The sequence below is a fragment of the Epinephelus moara genome, chromosome 2, assembly GCF_006386435.1.
Source record: "Epinephelus moara isolate mb chromosome 2, YSFRI_EMoa_1.0, whole genome shotgun sequence".
NCBI classification, from domain to species: domain Eukaryota; kingdom Metazoa; phylum Chordata; class Actinopteri; order Perciformes; family Serranidae; genus Epinephelus; species Epinephelus moara.
Genome location: NC_065507.1, coordinates 30,926,147 through 30,945,831, shown reverse-complemented (window position 1 = coordinate 30,945,831; position 19,685 = coordinate 30,926,147). Strand labels below are relative to the sequence as shown.

Here is a 19,685-nt window from a genome sequence, read left to right as displayed (position 1 = left end):
CGACACACCAGACAGTTAAATGATTATTGATCACAACATGCATTAAGACAGTTACGCACACTGTTGCTCTGAGACAAATCAGAGATCACACAGCAGTGCTTACGAGAAACAAAGACAGAGACAGGCAAAGAGCAGTGGGTGAAATATGTATGAGGTAGTACACAGTATATCTCAGCAGGAATGATGTCACCCTCTCTGAGGTTTTAATTGGAACATACAGTCATCAGGGAGAGACTGCTGTGACCTCATAAGGGATGAAGGATGGTCAGCAGGTTTTTTTTCCATTTCTTACTCCTCAGCTCCACCTCTGCTCCTACCCATCATTTCACCCGTCCTGCCCAAACGCCCCCCTGCTCACATCTCCAGGGAGTTTTGTGACATGCATTCTAATTTTCCCATCTCATATACAGCTGTCACTAAGGCAACTTGATCCATAACTGGGGCTTATTGTGATTCTTTGATCAAATGTTAGGTCTGTAACAAAGGAGAACATTCGAGAAGGTGCAGCAGCTAATATTTGGCATTTTCATTTATTCATCACAAAAGATTAGTGGATTATAAATTGTTGTCTATCTCTTCCTGCCAATCTTTTAATCATTTCATCACTGTACATTTTACCCTCTGGAAAAGAATGAACCAGTCTTTTTATAGTAAGGCTGCTCAGACTCAAGGAGAAACTGTAATGATTTAATTAACCTCTACAAACTCAGTACCCATGTAATCAATCCAGTTACAGTGGGTATGTAAAAACCTTCTTATGTGCAGCTGCTTTTTTGTTTGGACTTTTTGTCCTTAACAGATTCAGAGTCCAACAAACAGGCAACTGCAACTACAGCATGCATTTTATGAGGACAATTGAACACGTGATTTCTTGTAGATGAGCAATTCGGCAACATCAGGTAAACAAGAGCCAGATGCATCCTAAGTGAAAGGTCCTCTATACAGTAAATGGCATGTAATCACCCTAAAATACACCAGCATACATTGTAAGGACAGAGCATACACAGTTAAACAGAAAGACAGCCAGCAATAGCATATTATGTAATGTCCCTGCAAACTCTGAGAGAAAAGAAAGAGGGACAGTGCGACAGGAAAGCCTGCTTTGACTCAGCATTATCATGCACAGCTTTACACTCTCTCCACCAGCTCTGTCTCTAGGAAACAAGTGAATGCAATGCTCATATAGACAGACACACTCCAGACCTCCCCCACTAGACACACACATGCGCACAACCACACATATAGAAAAGAAACCTTGGTGCAGAAACAAGCCTGCTGCCTGCAAAAGATACTGACTTTACCGTTTGGTCCAGAAAGCACAGAGGTAGGAAATGGAGCCTAGAGCAGCGATGGCCCATACTAGGCTAGCAGACAGCAGCATCCCTGAGCCGACTGGGGAGGCAGCAGTAAAAGATGCGAGTGCCAGAGAGACACAGAAAGAGAGATGGAGGGGGAGGGCACCAGGCAAAGGAAGGAGAGGGGAGGAGAAATGGGTAGATCGAAGCCTCACCTCGTTTCCTGGTTTGCGGCCGGCATTTATCCCTGCTGAAACAAAGACTGCCAGCCCTAGCCCAGCCCAGCTCTGCCTGCCCTCCGCTAAAGCCCCTTCCAACACGCCCCGGCCGTATCACATTCACACGCGTGGCAGCAAGCAACACACACACATGAACAGTCTTTTGCATCCTTGAGGAAAAAAAAACAAAAGGAGTGAAGCAGGAGAAGATGGGGGAGGGAGATGATCAATAAGTGGCCAATTATCTGCTCTGTTACTCAGCTCAGGGAAAAAAGCTACATGCAGGCATTTCAATATATACGGAACAAAACAATGCTTAAAAATAATGTATTCTAGAAAGCTCTGACTGGAGCAATGGTGTCCACATTGCAGCTTTTGATGTAAAGTTTCTTGCAAAAGCACTTTGAATCTGTTCATTTCTATGCAGAAGAACATTAGTCTTTTCTTTAATTCTAAAATATATTTTACTTAGAATATCTTGGTCCAAAATTGCAAAAATGTCATGCTGTATACATATTTAATGCTGGCTATCACGCTCTGAAAATCACTCTTACACTGCCTCTTCGTCATCATAAAAGGGGAGTATGTTCCCTATTGAAGGTACATATATATCAGATGTACATATTACAAAGTCTTCCGCCCGTCAGACCTTGGTGAATACTCTGTCTGTGAGACAATCAGTCTCACTAAAAGCGCAGCGAGAAAGCTCTAATCTCATTTATCATCTCCCACTGTTGAGCAGAACCCGTGGGTGGGGCTGGGAAATGGATGAAATGCAAGCAGAGGACCAGGAAAGGGCAAGAAACAAGCGCTTAATCCAGGTTTGAGAGGCAAAGCACACTCAGTCACAGTGTGCGAGCAGACTGTCTGTACCATCAGAGGCTGTATATGATTCTGACACCATTGGCAGCCATTATCTTACACAACACGAGAATACTCACAAGACACATCAATACAGCTATTTGAAATGAATACTAAATGTGTTCAGACCCTTTTGAATCAACCATCCAGCTCAGACCCAACACAATGCCACACAGCTCTATCAAAATCATTTGAAAGTATAAAAAGCCGGAATGCATAACATATGATTTCCTTTTGTTTAAACTACTGTAAAAAACAACAACACTGGGAATCCTCAGTATTTCCCTACAAACAGATCTACAGACAAATCCTGCTGAGGTCTTCCCAACATGTCCCAAAAAGCCACAACAATCAGGTTTTAAAGCAAGTGACTGGCTTTGTGAACAAAGTGATGCTGACAACAAAAGCCAGATGCTGCTGGTGTCATTTGTGCTAGTAGATGCATCACACTTTGTAGTTGCATACTGAAGCTCACAACAGCTTTCCCTTTGTAGTTTTTAACAGCAGGCCTGTGTTTATTAGCTGCAAAAGGGACGGATATCAAAATTTTATGCTGATACAAGGTTTTGATTTAGGGGAAAGATGCAATATTCATTACAGGATTCTGTTTGCATGACATCTCTAAACATATTCCAAGACCACACTGCTGGTTTTTCATGTTTTTGACTATAACCTAAACATTATATATATTATAATACATTCTATGAAATACTTTGTAAACCTTTTTCTAAAGCATTTTGTTATGCTTTTATATTTATTTCTAACTTTAGAATGACTCTCTTAAAACTTGCTTAAGATCCATCCATCAAGATGAATGTTCACTTTATCAAGTTATGTTACTGTAACACAATCATGCAGCTGCAAGCAAAGGGCAATTTTGAAAGTGCATCCCTGCTAAACATCCAACTTTTTAATGTTAACAAAAAAAAAAAAAAAAAAAAAAAAAAAAAAAAAAAAAGACAATTTGTGCCATCCAAGAGCTTACATATCAGGAATTAAAGCCAGGGGATTCCTCTGGGATTTTTTTTTGTGTGAAAAGCTACTCCCCAAATCTTAGATGTCAGAGCTTCCTTTAACACACATTAAAGGGGAGAGGAGAAGAAGGGGATGTGATTACGATTTACAATGCATGCTGTCCAAAAACTGATTTTGGACTTTAAAAGGGAAACTTATCCAGTTTTATTCCTTCTGTAACATGTCAATAATATTTACAGAGCGTACAACACTCTTTCTCTCTATTTTTCTACTATTTTATGGCTAATGCATAAAAACATTTGCTCCATCTCTCCAAGTGGAGGCAAGACCAAGTTTGCTCGCCTATCAACCCTGCGGAGGTCTCGAAGTTCCGCTTTAGCCTACCTTGTGACAGAAGTGCTGGGTAGTGATGCTGAAAACATCCAGGCACAGGGAGGCCTTCTTTAACTGGGCCTGAAGGCTCTGCAGCTGCAGGTCCTGCTGCTCACAGCGTTCCCGCAGCTGCTGGATCAAAGCGCGGTCCAACTCCTGGGCCCTTTCAGTCCGGACGACACCGTGACCCGCTGCTGTTCGCCCACGAACTACAGAAACAGAGAGCAGAGGGGTGAACAAAAAAGACTGAATATTTTCACTCATAACAGACTTAATGAAAAGTTTTCAGTGAAAAATCTAGACACTGCCATTTACAAGTAGATCATATGTATAAGCAGTAATCATCCATTTCATCTGAGATATTTACACCAGCATGTAGTAAAACAGAGACCAAACACAACAGTTACAAACAGGGCGACTAATGTGACAACAACACTAATGATTGATCATTCTGGAATTTAATTTTAAACTACACCTTACACCTGCTTCATTACATTTTGACATTTATTACATAATCAATAGAAAAAACCAACAGCTAAACCAATAAAAACAATAGTCATTAGCTAACAGCATCAACAAATAGCTGAGTTACACTGCAGATAATATTGGAGCAGTTGGTTTACTCTCTCAGCTTACACACATACATAAACAAATTAAGTGCTTATTGGTTGGAACCACAGTGGTCCATATCCTCCCACATGGACAAATGTTCTCACTGTTACTCAAGTCTCCTCACTGCCCATACCAATCAGCCACAGTTTCCTCTCTCACCTCTGAACACGCATACTGGGAAAATATGAGAGCATCATGTGTGAAACTTTTATCACCTGCACTGGAACTCTGCTCAGCTGTAAATCTGTCTGCCTGCTCTCTGAGAAAGGGACAAAATGCTGACTTGTGGTGGTAATCTGACCCAGCAGGACTGCTACTGAAGGAGCCATCCCAGCATTACAGCTCCTGTAGCTTGTTGCCATGACAACAGCAGGCTGCCATGGGTCTTGTAATGAAGTGTGGAGAGAGGGAGCAAGAGAGAGAGAGAGAGCGGCAGGCAGACAGAGTGACTGTAAATTTTAAAGATACAGTAGAAGCGGATGGTGTTGCACTATTAACGGCTGCTTTCTCCCTTTGTACCACTTTGTAACAAACCACACACACTATATCAGATACAGTGTATACTGTATGTGCATACAGTATGTGCTTGTACACACACACACACACACACACACACACACACACGTAAAAAGCTCACCAGGGGACTGTGGCTTGGGCGAAACCACAGCAAATCTTTTCGGAGAGGACTTTGGTGGCATCGCAGCCTCTGTGTCTTTCTGCATCTCTCTCCTAGAGGCTGTTTGGTAAAGAGAAATGGCCATATGTTCTTTAATGTGGATATTTAAACACAAGAAAAAAACCCTTTACTTTCTCTCATAAACATTCTTTTCACAAATACATCACATGTTAGTATACAATTAGCATATTTATACTTAACTTAAGTATTTCCATTCATGCTCTTTTATACCTCTACTGCACCGTCTTTCTGAGGACAGTTATTTTCTTCTCTTTCACTTTAATTTATTTGACAGTCAAGGTGACAAGTTGCTTTGCAGACTGAGATTTTACATACAAAACACACGTTTATAAATTATGATGTTTTTCTAAAAATCATAATTTAAACTAGTTCTCATTGACCTGCAACAGAATTAAAATGCTGCTTAAACATGAATGCAGCAGTAACAATAATCAGACAACACATGAAATAGAACTCTGACAAGGACTTTGCAGGGTAATGAATATCTTTACTTTTGATAGTTCAGTTATATTACCTTTATTTGGTATAATTCGAACGGAGTATGTTTACTGAGTCCGTTAATTAGGAACTACATTGTCGTCATTGTGGAAAATTGTTTTTGGCTTTACCACACAGCATTTCAAACAATGCCAGACACTGTGGTGTTTTGATTTTTCTTTGGTAAAAGGTCTAAATATTTTCTCCAGTGTCCATAATTCACACACAGGAGCACTTGAAGGTTATTGGTGTACTGCTGTTCATTGTGAATGTTTGACTGTGCAACTCCGCATGTATTGTGTAGAGCACATGTTTCCAGCCTGTGGGTTTGGACCCCCTAAGTGGTTGCACTTTAAGGGGATGTGAGATGATAACTGGGATGTGAAGAGGAAAAAAAAAAACATTAACACAACACAATTATTTTAACTTTTAAGACCTTTTTTTTAGACTTTTGTCTTTTATTTTTACCTGGAAAATATCCTGAAAAAAATACTTCAGGGCTTAAAAAACATTCTAATCGAAACAATCCGAGAAGAGAAAATCCATCTTTGGTTGAAAAGTTTACAGCCAAAGATGGTTGGGAACTATAGTAAACCACAACTGAGAAAACATTTAAATGAGGCACAGTGTGGTACAGTCAGTGACCACTAGCTGGAGTTGCTGCTCCACTTGATCACACAGGCTCTGTTGCAGGAAGCCGAGGCTCACACAGAAATACACTCTGTGACCACTGGATGGTGTTGATACTCCACATTATAGTGCTGAAATGCTAACCTAACACTGGCCACAAGGTGCCCCGACCAACAACAAAGACACCAACATCAGCAGAAAGGGAGTACATATATAGTACTGTATCACTGCTGTGATGCAATGCTGAGCAACAGTTACAATAGATTACAGCAAGGACTAAGTTTTTAGGTCAATTATATCATTCTGTATTTCTTTTTCTTAAAATCTAAAATTGCAACATTGATGGCCATAATATTGCATCTTAAACACAAACAAAAATGTGAAAATCCTCTGTCAAACACCTTGTGATTGAAATATTAAAAATCTTAGTGATTTTCATAATGGGACTAAAAGTATTTACTTTTGCCTTGTGGTCAGAATCTCTACATTTTAAATACAGATCACCATTTAAGTGGCCTTCCCCCCACAATATTTGATTTCAATATACACTTAACATCCAGGTGAGAAAGGTGGCATGTCAAGCAAGCCATTTAAACACACAGATAATGTATACAAGCCTAAGCATCTCATATATAAATGTATTGCCTAAAGTAGGTGGTTTCACTTCACATTACAGGGCTGAGAGTTTCCACTGAGGGATAAATACAAATGTGATTTCTTTTGGCTACAGTTCATCAGCTGTCATGTACATGTACATACACGTACATTCCAATGCTAAGCTGCCACCTCTCTGGAGATAGCTCCAATACCACATACATATGCACATAATAACTGAGCAGCGGAAACTGTTTCCACGGGCTACCTACATACCCAGTGGGGAGGAGCGCTGTGGTGGTAGACTGCGGCGCTGGAGGCTGGGGGCATTGGGAGGCTGAGGCCTGCTCTGAGTATGGGAGGCTTCACTGGGGGGCGCTGTGGCTTTGTGGAGCGGAGTGTCATCGCTGCCACTGCTGGGATCTTCAAAGCAGGAGGGATGTCAGAGACCAGAAACACATAGTCAATGATTGTGTCAAAATTTTGAAAGGTTGCTATTTACAGGGATGTATAAACCCTGTGACCCTGAACAGGAGTAAATAGGGATTGATAAATGGATACAACACTGGCATCTGCTTTCAATCACTCCATGTCTCCATTTATTTTTTGTGTGAGAATAAAAAGGTAGGTAGAAAAAGTCAGCACCAGCCCAGACCTCAGTGCAATGCTCAAAACAGAAAAATAAGTATGCACTTGCTTGGTATATTATGCTCTTGATACTGCGTGTTTCACACTGGGTCTTGTTTCCTATGATCAAAGCTCTAATTTGGTTTGGGAAAAGTTACAAAAACAATGAAACCCTGTACTGTGGGATGGGGGCATTGTAGCTTTAAAGGGCAACTTCGGTATTTTTCAACCTGGACCCCATTTTCTCATGTTTTGTGTCCAAGTGACTAATGGCAACAACAGTTTTTTTTAAATTGGTCCAGTGAGACCGCTACAGGTAGCAGCAGCAAAACAGGCTGCAATGTTACTACTCAGGGCAACTGTGCATCATCAACTTACACCCAGTATAAGTGCTTGTTTTTGCAACTGGCAGGCTCAGATTGTTATTCTAAGTGTCTGACAACATAAGGGAAAGGATCCCTACAGAGATAGACCTTTTTGTCAGAGATCCTTTCTGGTAAACCAGAAACAGCCTTGAAATCACAATCGCCAAACCCAGAAGACTCCATTTAAATAAACAGTAATTTTAGTGTGTATGGAGTCTGGTGGGTTTGGTGATGACAATTTCTGAGCTATTTCAGGTTAGACAAAAAGGGCCTTACTCTTTAACACAGAGGTCTGTCTCTATAAGGATCCTTTCCATAATGTTGTCAGACAGGTATAATAATGATATGAGCCTGTCTGCAGCACAAACAAACACTTTAAGTGGACATACATTGAGAGTACGCAATTGCCCCATGTTATTACACTGCAGCCTGTTTTGCTGCTGCCAGTTTTTGCAGCCCTCTCACCCAATACTAGTGAGTGTCACACAGACAGAAAACATGCGTGGGAAAACAGGGTCCAGGCTGACAACTACCAAAGTTTCTCCTTTATTAGTCACTGTATTCCCTTTTTTCATAATTTGTACATTTATGTCATCAGGGCATAAATATATTACTGTAAATCACTTCAAAAATTAAAAAACATAGGCTATATTTTGCGCTTGCTAGTGACAGTGCTGTAAATCACCTCTCACTGACCTATCAAGGATCATGGGATCCTTTATACATCTGTGAGAATTACCGTGTTGCATTTATTTTTGTATATTTAGGATCACGTACCGGCACATAACAATCTTTCCTTGGAGAGTTATTCATTTCTACACCACAAAAATTCACTAAGACTAGCAAGAAAAGCAGAATGCTGAAAACATCTTAATTATTTATAACAGCTGTTATCACACCTCTGGCTTTCTGTGCATACGAAAGGCTTTGATTCATAGACAAAATGAAGCTGTAGCTGGGAGTAGTCCAACAGAAAAACATCTCCAAGAACAAACATCCCCACCTACGGACAGGAAAATCCTCACAGTTGATACTTATTGTTGTTTTCTTTTACAAAATATAATCAGGATAAAATTTGTACTGTCTCTGGATTCCAGCACTGTGACGACAGTTCAGCATTCAGGTTTAATTTGTTAGTGCAAGTGAAACCAGATAGCTTCAATTACTTATCATAAAATATTCAGCTCCTCAATCAATAACAGTGCTGACACATGCTGCAGCTTTAGGAACCTCAGCACTCTAAAACAGTAAAGACAGACATTTTTTGACCTTGAATTAAGATATCCATATTGTGTTCTGAGAATGAACAAGTCAGATGACTGCTCAGTAGCCTGAAACACAGATGAAGCAGTAAAATATACTGCATTAGACAGCGTAACAAATTCAGATTATAAAGAGAATATCAAATCCCTTTTGATGTCAAAATTCCTCAAAGGCCTGTGTGAAACCTCCGGTGGGACCACAATAACTCTCCTCACTGCAACAGATTCACTTGGGAGAGTCAGCAGATGCTTTTTTCCCAAAGGCGCCTTACTGAAATGAGCCTTAGCCAAGAAGCAGATTGGCTAAGGGAGATGGCTGGAGGCTGACTCACACTGTTTAATACTTGTTTCTAACCTGCATGTAGAGTGCAAATCCATCCCCTGCTGTAAGCATCCTCTGATCAGTGTTACACCAGCAAGACACAAGAAGGACTCTACTCTGCTGGTGACTAATTCAAGCAAGCACAGACAGGTTAACAATGTTAAATACAAGCATTTTGCTATGCATTTGCAAAGCCTGGAAGAGGAGGCAAGATAGTTTGTTTAATTGGTACTTATTTTGATTTTTCAGTGCTACACAGTGAATGCCTCTGTGAGTGATCCATGAATTCTGTCTTACACAATGATGATCTGATTATGTAGGATGCTTTTGTCACTTTGCTCATTTTCCATTTTCTTTTTGTCTGAAAGTACGTATGTTAGATTCTGGTCCTGGCTTGTTTGATTATATGTTGTCTTGTAAGCTAGCTAGGCATTATTATTATTACACAATGATAAAAAAACATCAATTCATTCATTCATGCAATCAGGATCGTTATTATTGTATCCACTAAATAAACTACTATAATCTCATAGCTTCTATTTCTCAAAAATCCCTCTTATCTACCTTAGATTTTCTTTTCTCTGTGATGCAAATATTAAGATTCAGGTGGTCACTGTAGGAATAATTGATACCATTACTTTTTTATTGTCTGAGTAGGAGTGACAGAAATAAATGTGACGCAAGACGAGACAAAAAATTGAACTTTGTTATATTGTATGTGTAGGGGAATCACTCAATAAACAGGACTGTAAAGAAAAAGATAAAGCAAGCTCTTTGTGAAAAGGCAAAGTACTGTACAGTTAAACTGAAATTTGCACCATTTTTTAAATAAGATCTCCTCTTGAGAAGATGGACTTAAAAACAAACTGGTCCTTTCAGTCACCAGAGGATTGTATAGATTTTGAAGAACATTCTGTCCGGTGGTCTTTTTTCCTGCAGGACATGACAGGGATGGGACTGATCCACAGGAAAAGAGGCTTAATATTCATAACATGCCACAGAGACTTTTGCTGCTTCAACTGCTTTGAAGTCTCATTTGGAACTGGCAGTATGCAAAGCATAAAGTTAGATTATAAAGTATATGGTGACTAGTAGCTGTACCATGTCTATAAGATGTCAGAAAATAAAAATAAAAATGACATTTAAATGGGCGGCACGGTGGTGTGGTGGTTAGCACTCTCGCCTCACAGCAAGAGGGTTGCCGGTTCGATCCCGGGCGTGGGAGCCCTTCTGTGCGGAGTTTGCATGTTCTCCCCGTGTCAGCGTGGGTTCTCTCCGGGCACTCCGGCTTCCTCCCACAGTCCAAAGACATGCAGGTTGGGGACTAGGTTAATTGATAACTCTAAATTGTCCGTAGGTGTGAATGTGAGCGTGAATGGTTGTCTGTCTCTATGTGTCAGCCCTGCGATAGTCTGGCGACCTGTCCAGGGTGTACCCTGCCTCTCGCCCGACGTCAGCTGGGATAGGCTCCAGCCCCCCCGCGACCCTCAAGAGGATGAAGCGGTTAGAAGATGAATGACATTTAAATTGCTAGTTGCCGAATATCCAAATTCACTTCACTATGTTAGAAAAACGAAAAAAGGCAGCAAATCCCCAAACTTTTTAGTCTGGGAACAATGAATGTCTTTCAAAACATCTTCAGAGTTAGTTACTCTTCTGGCCACTGTGAGTACAGCTGACAAACACACTGTGGCTCCAAACACACAGAACATAACTCTTGTACCTTGCCATCCAAGTAGCACACAGAACAACAGACATGTGAGCATATTGTGTGCTCAGAACAGACTCCCACTGAGCTAACTGGACAGATGAATTCAATACAGTGTGTCAGCAGCATCCTGATGTTCAATATGGAAGAATGCACTCACTCCCAGCCCCAACATTTTTCTAAAGTGCATCCCTGGTGAATGTGGCTGCATTCAAAGCATACGGTGGCATACTAATGGAGCGGCGCCGTCTGAGCCAACAGCCTGAAGGGAAACACTGGCATGCAAGCTGCCAGTCATGTATAGGCTGTCTGAGCTACTCCCAAGCGTTTTACTATCTGGTAGACACCCATTTATTCAGTAAAGCAGCTGAAAGGGACACAGCAAACTTGTAATTCCTTTTCAAATTTAAAGGTGCGATTGATAACATTAGCCAGAAGTCACACTCCCCTCCCTTCTTCCATTGCTTTCACGTCACAATGCCACCAAATGCTGCAGTCATTGCAAGTCAGAAGTTGATAACATTTCAGTTCTAAATGAGTCCTAGTGCATCTGCTCGGGAAAACATGGATGCCCACAGAAAACTGATATTTTTAGGGCAAGTTTATGAGCTTCACAAGCATCTACAGAGGACCAACCTCAATTACTACAGCACCATTAATAAAGAGAAACAGCATATAAAATGAGTCAACTGTTTTGCTTGTCTTCATTAAATTAACATACAACAGCTCAAAATTGTGTAAATGGTTGCCTAGCGACAAGCGTAATGGCGTGAACCACCACAGCCAATAGCATAAAGTTGTGTGCATTCGTTTTGTGTGGACGGAGATGGAGAAACAAATGCTCGCAAAGACGTATCATGCACAAATCAACTGAAATTAAAATGGCAGCTACAATGATGTCACAGCACATTTCACAACACCAACACTATGTGAAACACTTCATAAAGTAATATGATGAAAAGGTAATTCGTATAGTTCACCGTGTGCGCTGCCATATTGCAGTGATGTTAGGTTTGTTTGTGTTGGGAAAATTTGGGCTTGGTGGATTTTGCCTGCTTGGAAATCCAACTTCAGTGACAATTCCATTGAACTTTTCTGCGTCGGAGGTTGTTTTTTTTTCCCCGAGTTCTGAGTACCATGGATTGCAGGTGGATAACTCACGATGGCAGACGACAGAGAGATACCATGTGATACTAACACCATTATACTATTGGCTCACAAGCCTTGTTAGAAGCGGTAGCCAAACCTCAGACATCTTACACAGACAGTAACAAAACATTCTGTTTGGAACTGTAAAAATACTAAAAATTATTAATTAATGATTGATGATCTTTTTTTTTTAGGAAAATCATACTTTTATTCCTCACCTTTCTAAAAGTTCTGTGGTAATAATAATATTATCAATCTTTTTGTCTACATAGAAATGAGAAGAGAAACTAAACAAAGACAACAATGGTAATTAAAGACAGAGTGGGCCACACTTACATGACTGAAGGTTATCATCTTGATCTGTGGTTGTTTTCTGAAGAATTAGTGTTAAAAATGGTACAAAATATCCCAGTAAGGTGTACATTGGAGCCTTTTAGGATAGACGCTAAACCTAAAAGACCATTATCTGACTTGACTGTAGTGAAAGTCTGAGGAGGAGATCCACAGGCATGAAAGAGGTTGGTCAGAGGTGTCGGGGTAAAAACAGCCTCACAGATTATCCTGTCATACCACACCCTGACTCTCTCTTTTTGACACATACTGAAGCCGCCGGCACCACTTTTTCATTTCAGAGATTATAAATAGGGAAGAAGAGACTGCTGCTGACATGTGAAGCAGTTTCTACGGTTGAGGGGGGCGCACCCTGCATGAGACAACAGCTGCTTTCTTTTTTACCCCAGTCTGAGGACCCTGCCTGCACCAGAAGCTTAAGGAAGGGTCTGAATCCAGCTGGTCAGAATAAAGTGGTGTGCAGGAAAAGGCAGCAGTCAGCTGTCTGTGGACTGGAACAAATGCAGTGAGACTTGAGCAAGGACAGCATTAAGCCATCATCATATCAGCCAATCAGCACAGTCAGTACAGAAACCACAGAGACGCTTTTGCCTGTGCAACAGACCAGTCTTAAGCTTATCAGAATATGTCTATTTTTGGGTGCTCTGAATGAATGTTATCTGATTTTGGTCGGTTTATAATTATGATAAAAACTAGCAAAGAACTAAAGACTGAGTCAGTGCAGCTATTTGAGGTGTGACTGTGTGACTCAGTCCAACAGGATCATGGGATAGATGTGAAGACGCAGGAGGGAAAAACTGATTTTTTCACAGTAGCATTTTTTTCCCAATGGTTTGTGTGAGTCAGCACAATGAATAAATGAATGTGCAGTCGGTCCATATTTGAACAGAACACATATACACTGCTTCAGAACATACTGTAATAAACTGGCAACTTCTCAGCTTGTTCTAACACATTTCTTATATCTCTATTACACGCAGAGATAATCAGCTTGTCAATTGGATCTTAAGAGCATTGATCTCTCTAAATGAAGGCTGCAGGAAGCTCTGAACCGAGCACCAGGATCTGATCCAGATAAAATGCTGCAGTGTGCAGTCTGAGATGAGGCAGCAGAGGGAGGAGTGTGACTTAAAGATCTCTTCATCCAAACCTCTGTGCTGCAGCAGCTTTCAGCACTTACTTGTGATAAATGAATGGAAAATGAAAGGCAGTGAGTGGCTGTTACTATAGTAACTGAGAATAGCAGGGGCAGCCTCGACTATGGGTGAACTAACAAGGAGATGTAGATGTGATAAAACATAAATGTGGAATTTCAGACAGATATATCAGACAGAGCACTGAAATATTTTTGTCTGGGACACTGACATCTTAATTAAAGCAGTAAAAACTGTATGACCCTAAATTATTTGAAATATATGCAGAGAGCACGACTCACGCTGAGAGGGTCGGCAGGGATCACTGTGACTGCTGTCATTCGACATGTTGCTGGACACAGACGAGACACTAGAGCTCCGGACAAAGCCAAAGGCAGCCAGACGGGCAGGTGGCAGGGCAGAGAAGCCTGGAGGTCGGAGACCAGACTGGCCTGGTTTGAGCAGAACACTCTTAGGGGCAGTTTCTGGACCTCTTTCTCCTGACCTCTTTTGCTCTCCTGGAGGTAGATGAGAACATATGCAATATTATGGTAGCAGTGAGTGAATCTAAAACTAAAATTATTACTTATTCTGATAATGGCCCAAGATTTATGAGGAGGAAATATGCAAGAAATACACTTGTAATTACTAATACACAAGCCACGCCTGCTCTGATGACTAAAACTATTCTCATGCACCTATAAAGACACAAATAGATGAAAACATATGACGACCTTCATTCAGTGATGAAACTGTACATAAATAAAAGAGCATTATCTGTGGAAGCTGACTAGATTATGACCTATAATGTGAGCAGGTAGAAATTTGCAGTGCAATTTGGTAGGCTGTGTGAGTTACATTGCTATCAAATGCTTTGCACTTCAAAGAGTTTAGGTGCCCAAAGCCAAGCCTCATCCATAAAGCATGACAGGGTAAAAAAAAAAAATTAAGTAAATCATTCAGCAAGCCGAAGACGATAACTTCTCTCCAGCTCAACGGGATAAGATGTGCACAGAATAGCAAAGTATGCAGAGAAATGAGGGATCTGATAAAATTTATTTCCCACAAACTATTCTTTGTGTTGCAACATAAGCATTTAAGTATGTAGCATGTTAAATAGATGGATGGATGGATGGATGGATGGATGGATGGATGGATGGATGGATGGATAGATAGATAGATAGATAGATAGATAGATAGATAGATAGATAGATAGATAGATAGATTCACTTTGAACCGATTATGCCAGCATCTCACCTGCAGGGTCCTGGTGGCCTTGGGCTGACGCTCCGGCTGCCTGAGCAGACTGGCCTGGGGCCTGGGCTGACCTTTGACCTGACTGCTGAACTCTTGTCTTGGCTGCAGGCTGCCTCGTGACTGCCCCCAACCCCAGCTGAGGCCTCAGAGCCCTAGGTGAGCGATACACACTGCCTCCTTCTTGGGAAACATGCTAGTAAGAGATATTACCAATACAGTCAATTACTATCATCATATCTAATATTTCACCTGAAAGGCAATAAGATGATAGAACATAGTTTCAAAACAACTGTTCATGTATTTTTTCTGTAAGGGCTGTTATGTACACAGAGGTCGGAGCAGTTTCATATGTGAAATCTTCACTCTGATAAAACAACTCAGTCAACATATTGTCATATCCACATTTCACAGTTTGAAATATAGGGAGTGTAGCATAGGTGAAAGCGACCATTTTCCTCCTTCCACTGAGTGGTTAAAACTTTTTTACTCAGGTATTTTGTCAGTTGCATGTTACTGTACTTCTCAGGATTTAACCACTAATGACATGCAGTTGTTGTGACATGTGATCAGAACAAATCAAAAGTCAATTTCTCACCTCTTGGAGATACTTCTCAGGCATATCCTCATGAAAACTGCCCGACTTCCCACTCAGCCTTTGAGGGACAGCGTTGCTTGGAGGTTTCACCCCAGTCGCAGCCATGCCTGGTGGACAGTACCCTGCTTTCTGCATCTCCTGTCGATATCTGTCAAACAGCAGGTTGGAGGAACATAGCACCGGTGTGGATTTAGGTTGAGGGCCAGCCTTTGGATCTTTATGAGCTGGTGGGCTTGAGTAAGAAGATAGTCTTAGCGGGTGTGTAGAGGCTTCAAGTGGGGCATCCGTCACTTGAGGTTTTGCTTGAGGATTCTTTCTTACATAAGTGATGATTTTTGGTCGAACATTTTTGGGTTTCTGGGGAGGAGAAAACCTCCTGGGTTCAGGCTCTTTCTGCTGAGACATGACAGGTTTGGGGATGCAACTGCTCAAACTTGTCTTAGCTGGAGGTCTGACTGTTTGACTTAAACCCCTCTGAGGGGAGTCGCTGCGCTCCAAGCTCAGTGCCCTGATGCTCTGGACCTTGGCTGGAGAACCAGGTGGTCGTCTCTTGGGGGAGGAGGAGGTTGTTTTAGGTGAAGTAGGAGTTGCTGGTCGACTGGGGCTTCCCCATGGCTTCCTCCTCTCCAGACTTGAAGAGCTGGAGGGGACAGTGTTCTCAAAAGAGCCTTGCTTTTTTAAGGTGTTATCAAAGGAGAGCTGCTTCTTGAAAGTATTCTCAAATGATGGCTGCTTTTTCAAACTCTTGTCAAAAGAGTTTTGTTTTTTCAATGAGTTATCAAATAATCCTTGTTTCTTTATAGCTTTGGATTCAATTGATGACTGCGTCCCCTTTGTGCCTGTTTTGGGTGGGCTGTAGTTCACATCAGGGGCTTCACCCGCTTGTGTGCTTTTATCCATTTTAGTGTTGCTTTCCTCATCTGTAGTTTTTAAAGCGAGTAAACCCTTGTGCTCTGTACTTCTTCGATCACAGTCTACCTCTGAAGTGGTATTCTCTGCTTTATTTCTCTGGTTATTGTTTGCCCTGTGCTCATCAATGACATCCTTACACTGAACAAGTCCATTGCTCACTTCTTCATTCTCTGATTGACCCACTGAATTCAAATTCATGTCCACATCTTTTCTGTTTATTGTGCTTTTTCCAGAGGAGAGGGAAGAACGATCGGCTCTTTCAGAGGCCTTGCCTTTCTCAGTGACAGTCTGGGAAACTAAAGTCAAATCTTCTGAGATGCTTGAGTAAGGACAAGAGGCAATGTGCCAGGAATCTGTTGTCTGGGTCCTGCCAGCAGTGTCCATAGCAGTGTCCATGCTTGAAATGGTGGACAGACAAGTCACAAAGATATCGGTCTCTGAGCTTAACTCAGTCCTGGACACCTCTTTGCTTTCAGAGACAGGAGAAGCAATGGATTCCTGCTCATTGGCGCCATGCAGAATTGTCTTTTTCTCTTCCCTGCTACTATAATCTGTTACTGTAGCTTTACTGCATGATGAAGGCTGCTCTTGAAGCTCTTTCCGGTCTGCAAGGCCAACAAAGTCCTCCCCCTCCTCAACCAGGTAGGCCTCCAGCTCCTGACACTCCAGCATCTCAAATTCAGCCAGCTCTGGGTCGTCACACTGGGAGTCCGTCCCCCAGATGATAACTTTGTCCTGCTGTACTGTTTCAGTCATCAGTCCTGACAGAGTGCTGGTATCCCCCGTCATCCCACCATCCTCTGTCTGGATTTCATTGGCATTGGCATCACCGTCAGCCAGCACCCCACCCTGCTGGTTGTTGTTCCTTAACTCCCCCTCACCAAAGGCCTCTCCTCGCTTGCTCATTTTGGATACAGCTCTGTGTTTACAGCGCCCTCAAGAGCACTTTCAATCATCCATGGCATCTATTACCACAAAGTCTGTCTACCCATCAAAGAGTTTTAGTGGCACAGCAGGAGCCTAGAATTGATTTTCCCATTGCTTTCCAGTAAGCCAGTATTCAGAACGTTGAATATCATGTCTAATTTGGAAGATGGATATTCATGACATCTGGGTCCTTACCCTGTATGAAAACAAACCACAAATAAAAAGATCAAGAAATGAGAAATGACATGATAAGAAAGTACTAAACAGGTATAGGCTTTTATAAAAAGATTCCGAGCTTTGAATGACCTATTGTCAGGGGGCTCAGATTATTTTAGCAGCACTCCTGTGGAATACACAGAGTCATTATCTTCTTCTGTTGTGATGAACATTTTCAACAGGCAAGCTTCTGAAGTAGATTTAAAAAAAGTAAATTCCATCAGGAAATTAATCCTAATTGCTTCTTCCTTCTTTTGAAGTGCGTTTCATACAATTTAACTGAATTCTATACTTAAACAGTAAAATAATACACTCACTGGAGTATCAGATCACTAGGAACAATATAACACGTGTTCTCAGATCTGTGACAGAATATGATTTTCTCTGATCCAGTTTCAGGAGCCATCCATAAATGTATGATTGCAAAAACTAAATGTAGGACAGACCTTACAAATGGTTTGTCATTTGCCAAAATTATGTCTTCATTGACCGAAATCTACTTTATGAAGGCAGGCTTTCCAAGAACACATAATTTATCAAGAGGACCAGAGAGGAGGAGAGACTACAAATAAGAGACCATTAACCTGTGAGGTCAAAAAGAAATTCCACTTATATTCTGACATTCCCATTATAACCACTGCATTAATGCTTACGAGAAGTCATAAAGTTTAACTAATTGTATTGCTGCATCACTGAACTGGCTTCTATAGGGGAACAAAGAATGACCATAAGCATTTGAACCATCTGTTCTATCAGAGTTTTTGATGAATATCCATGGATAATATTGTGATTTGTATGTGGACACAACTGTCTCTACCCAGGTCTGTGACTATACGAAATGTTTTCTGATTCTGATTAACCAGCCTTGCAGTGTAGTTTCAGAAACTGATTCCTGATTAGTCTCAGGACACAACTCTGTAAAAATTAGATCATTTACATTCTGCGGCAACTTTAATTTTCCATTTTCCCCAACATTTTCCCTCTGCAGCAGTCATTGCTCACTGTTCCCCTCACTGCTACAAGACTAATGAAATACATAAATCGTACCAATCCCAGAGCATACACTCAACAGCCGACTGATAGAACAACACATCATTCTTTGACATGAAAAGAAGCATCCCTTTGTTATTCTTGCAGAGGAGCTGTGTGGTTGTAGCATAATGACAGCATGCTGTGCTGTGGGGAGAACAGGTGGCGGTTAAGTCTGCATGCTCCTACATTAGCTATGAATGGGTTCACATTCATAGTGTTTTCATATAAGAATATATGTGACAGGCTGTCTCTGAACTCTGGTGCTGTTGGTGGTTATTGGATTTCTCCCTCTGGTAATCTTACTGCCTGTATCTGCAAACTAAATGCACTACTAGCCCCAAATCAAGGGATCTCTGCACAGCAGTAGTCAGGAGGAACTTGTTAAACACAAAATGATACTAGTGTGGAACTCTAAGTGTGGAAAAAAACATGTCAGCACCATGTAGGACTGACTTGTCCTACTAAGAGATTATTAGATGTTAGCAGGTGTGCTCACGTGGCCTGATATTTAAGGTCTCTCATTTAGACTTTACAATAAATTGGAAAAATCCAGTGGTGCTCCATCTCTGCAACTGGCCTATTTCCTGCCTGGACTCTTATAGAGTACAGAGAGCTTTGACAGCACAACAAAAGCAATTAACATGCAATTAACAAGTTTCCAGCTCTGACTGTCAAGTAAAAAACAACAACAACAACCCAAACATCATTGCCACTGGATCGCATCATCATGTTTTTTCCACTTGATAGTTTTGTGCCTACCTTCTCAGTTCAAGTCACAAAACAGAAGGAAATAATATTTTATGTCAGGAGTGCGGTGGTGCTTGTCGCTAAAGAGATCACCTGGACTGAAAATGGAAGCACAAAACAAATACAAAACAAAATTCTCTGTTTGTCCAAGTTAAACTCATCAGCCGATTAGCATGAAACCTGACTGACTACTCCTCCACCTCATCTCCTCACTCCCCATTTATGTTCCCATAAATCCACTTACGCAGCAGGATATAACATCTAATTTCCCTTCTTGTGAAAATAAAACTGTTGTGATGATTATGAGTTTGCTGCATGTTTAGAACAAGGAAAGGGGAGACTATTAGTTAC

General features: G+C 41.2%; 1 protein-coding gene across 4 annotated transcripts in view; it reads right to left on the bottom strand.

Moving 5' to 3' along the window:
- The window catches only part of mtus2b (microtubule associated tumor suppressor candidate 2b), a 29,850-nt gene that overhangs the window by 7,581 nt on the left and 2,584 nt on the right, over positions 1-19,685 (bottom strand). For 2 of the 4 annotated variants that reach the window (XM_050071490.1, XM_050071508.1), the window contains exons 2-7: positions 15,501-17,535; positions 14,906-15,098; positions 13,951-14,166; positions 7,008-7,154; positions 4,971-5,069; positions 3,734-3,930 (exon numbers count right to left, since the gene is read on the bottom strand). In XM_050071490.1, coding sequence (XP_049927447.1) covers positions 3,734-3,930; positions 4,971-5,069; positions 7,008-7,154; positions 13,951-14,166; positions 14,906-15,098; positions 15,501-17,318 — 2,670 coding nt within the window. In that variant the 5' untranslated portion in view covers positions 17,319-17,535. Of the gene's footprint in view, positions 1-3,733; positions 3,931-4,970; positions 5,070-7,007; positions 7,155-13,950; positions 14,167-14,905; positions 15,099-15,500; positions 17,536-19,346; positions 19,419-19,685 lie in introns of those variants that run through there. The other 2 variants (XM_050071500.1, XM_050071516.1) reach the window with 2 other exon arrangements.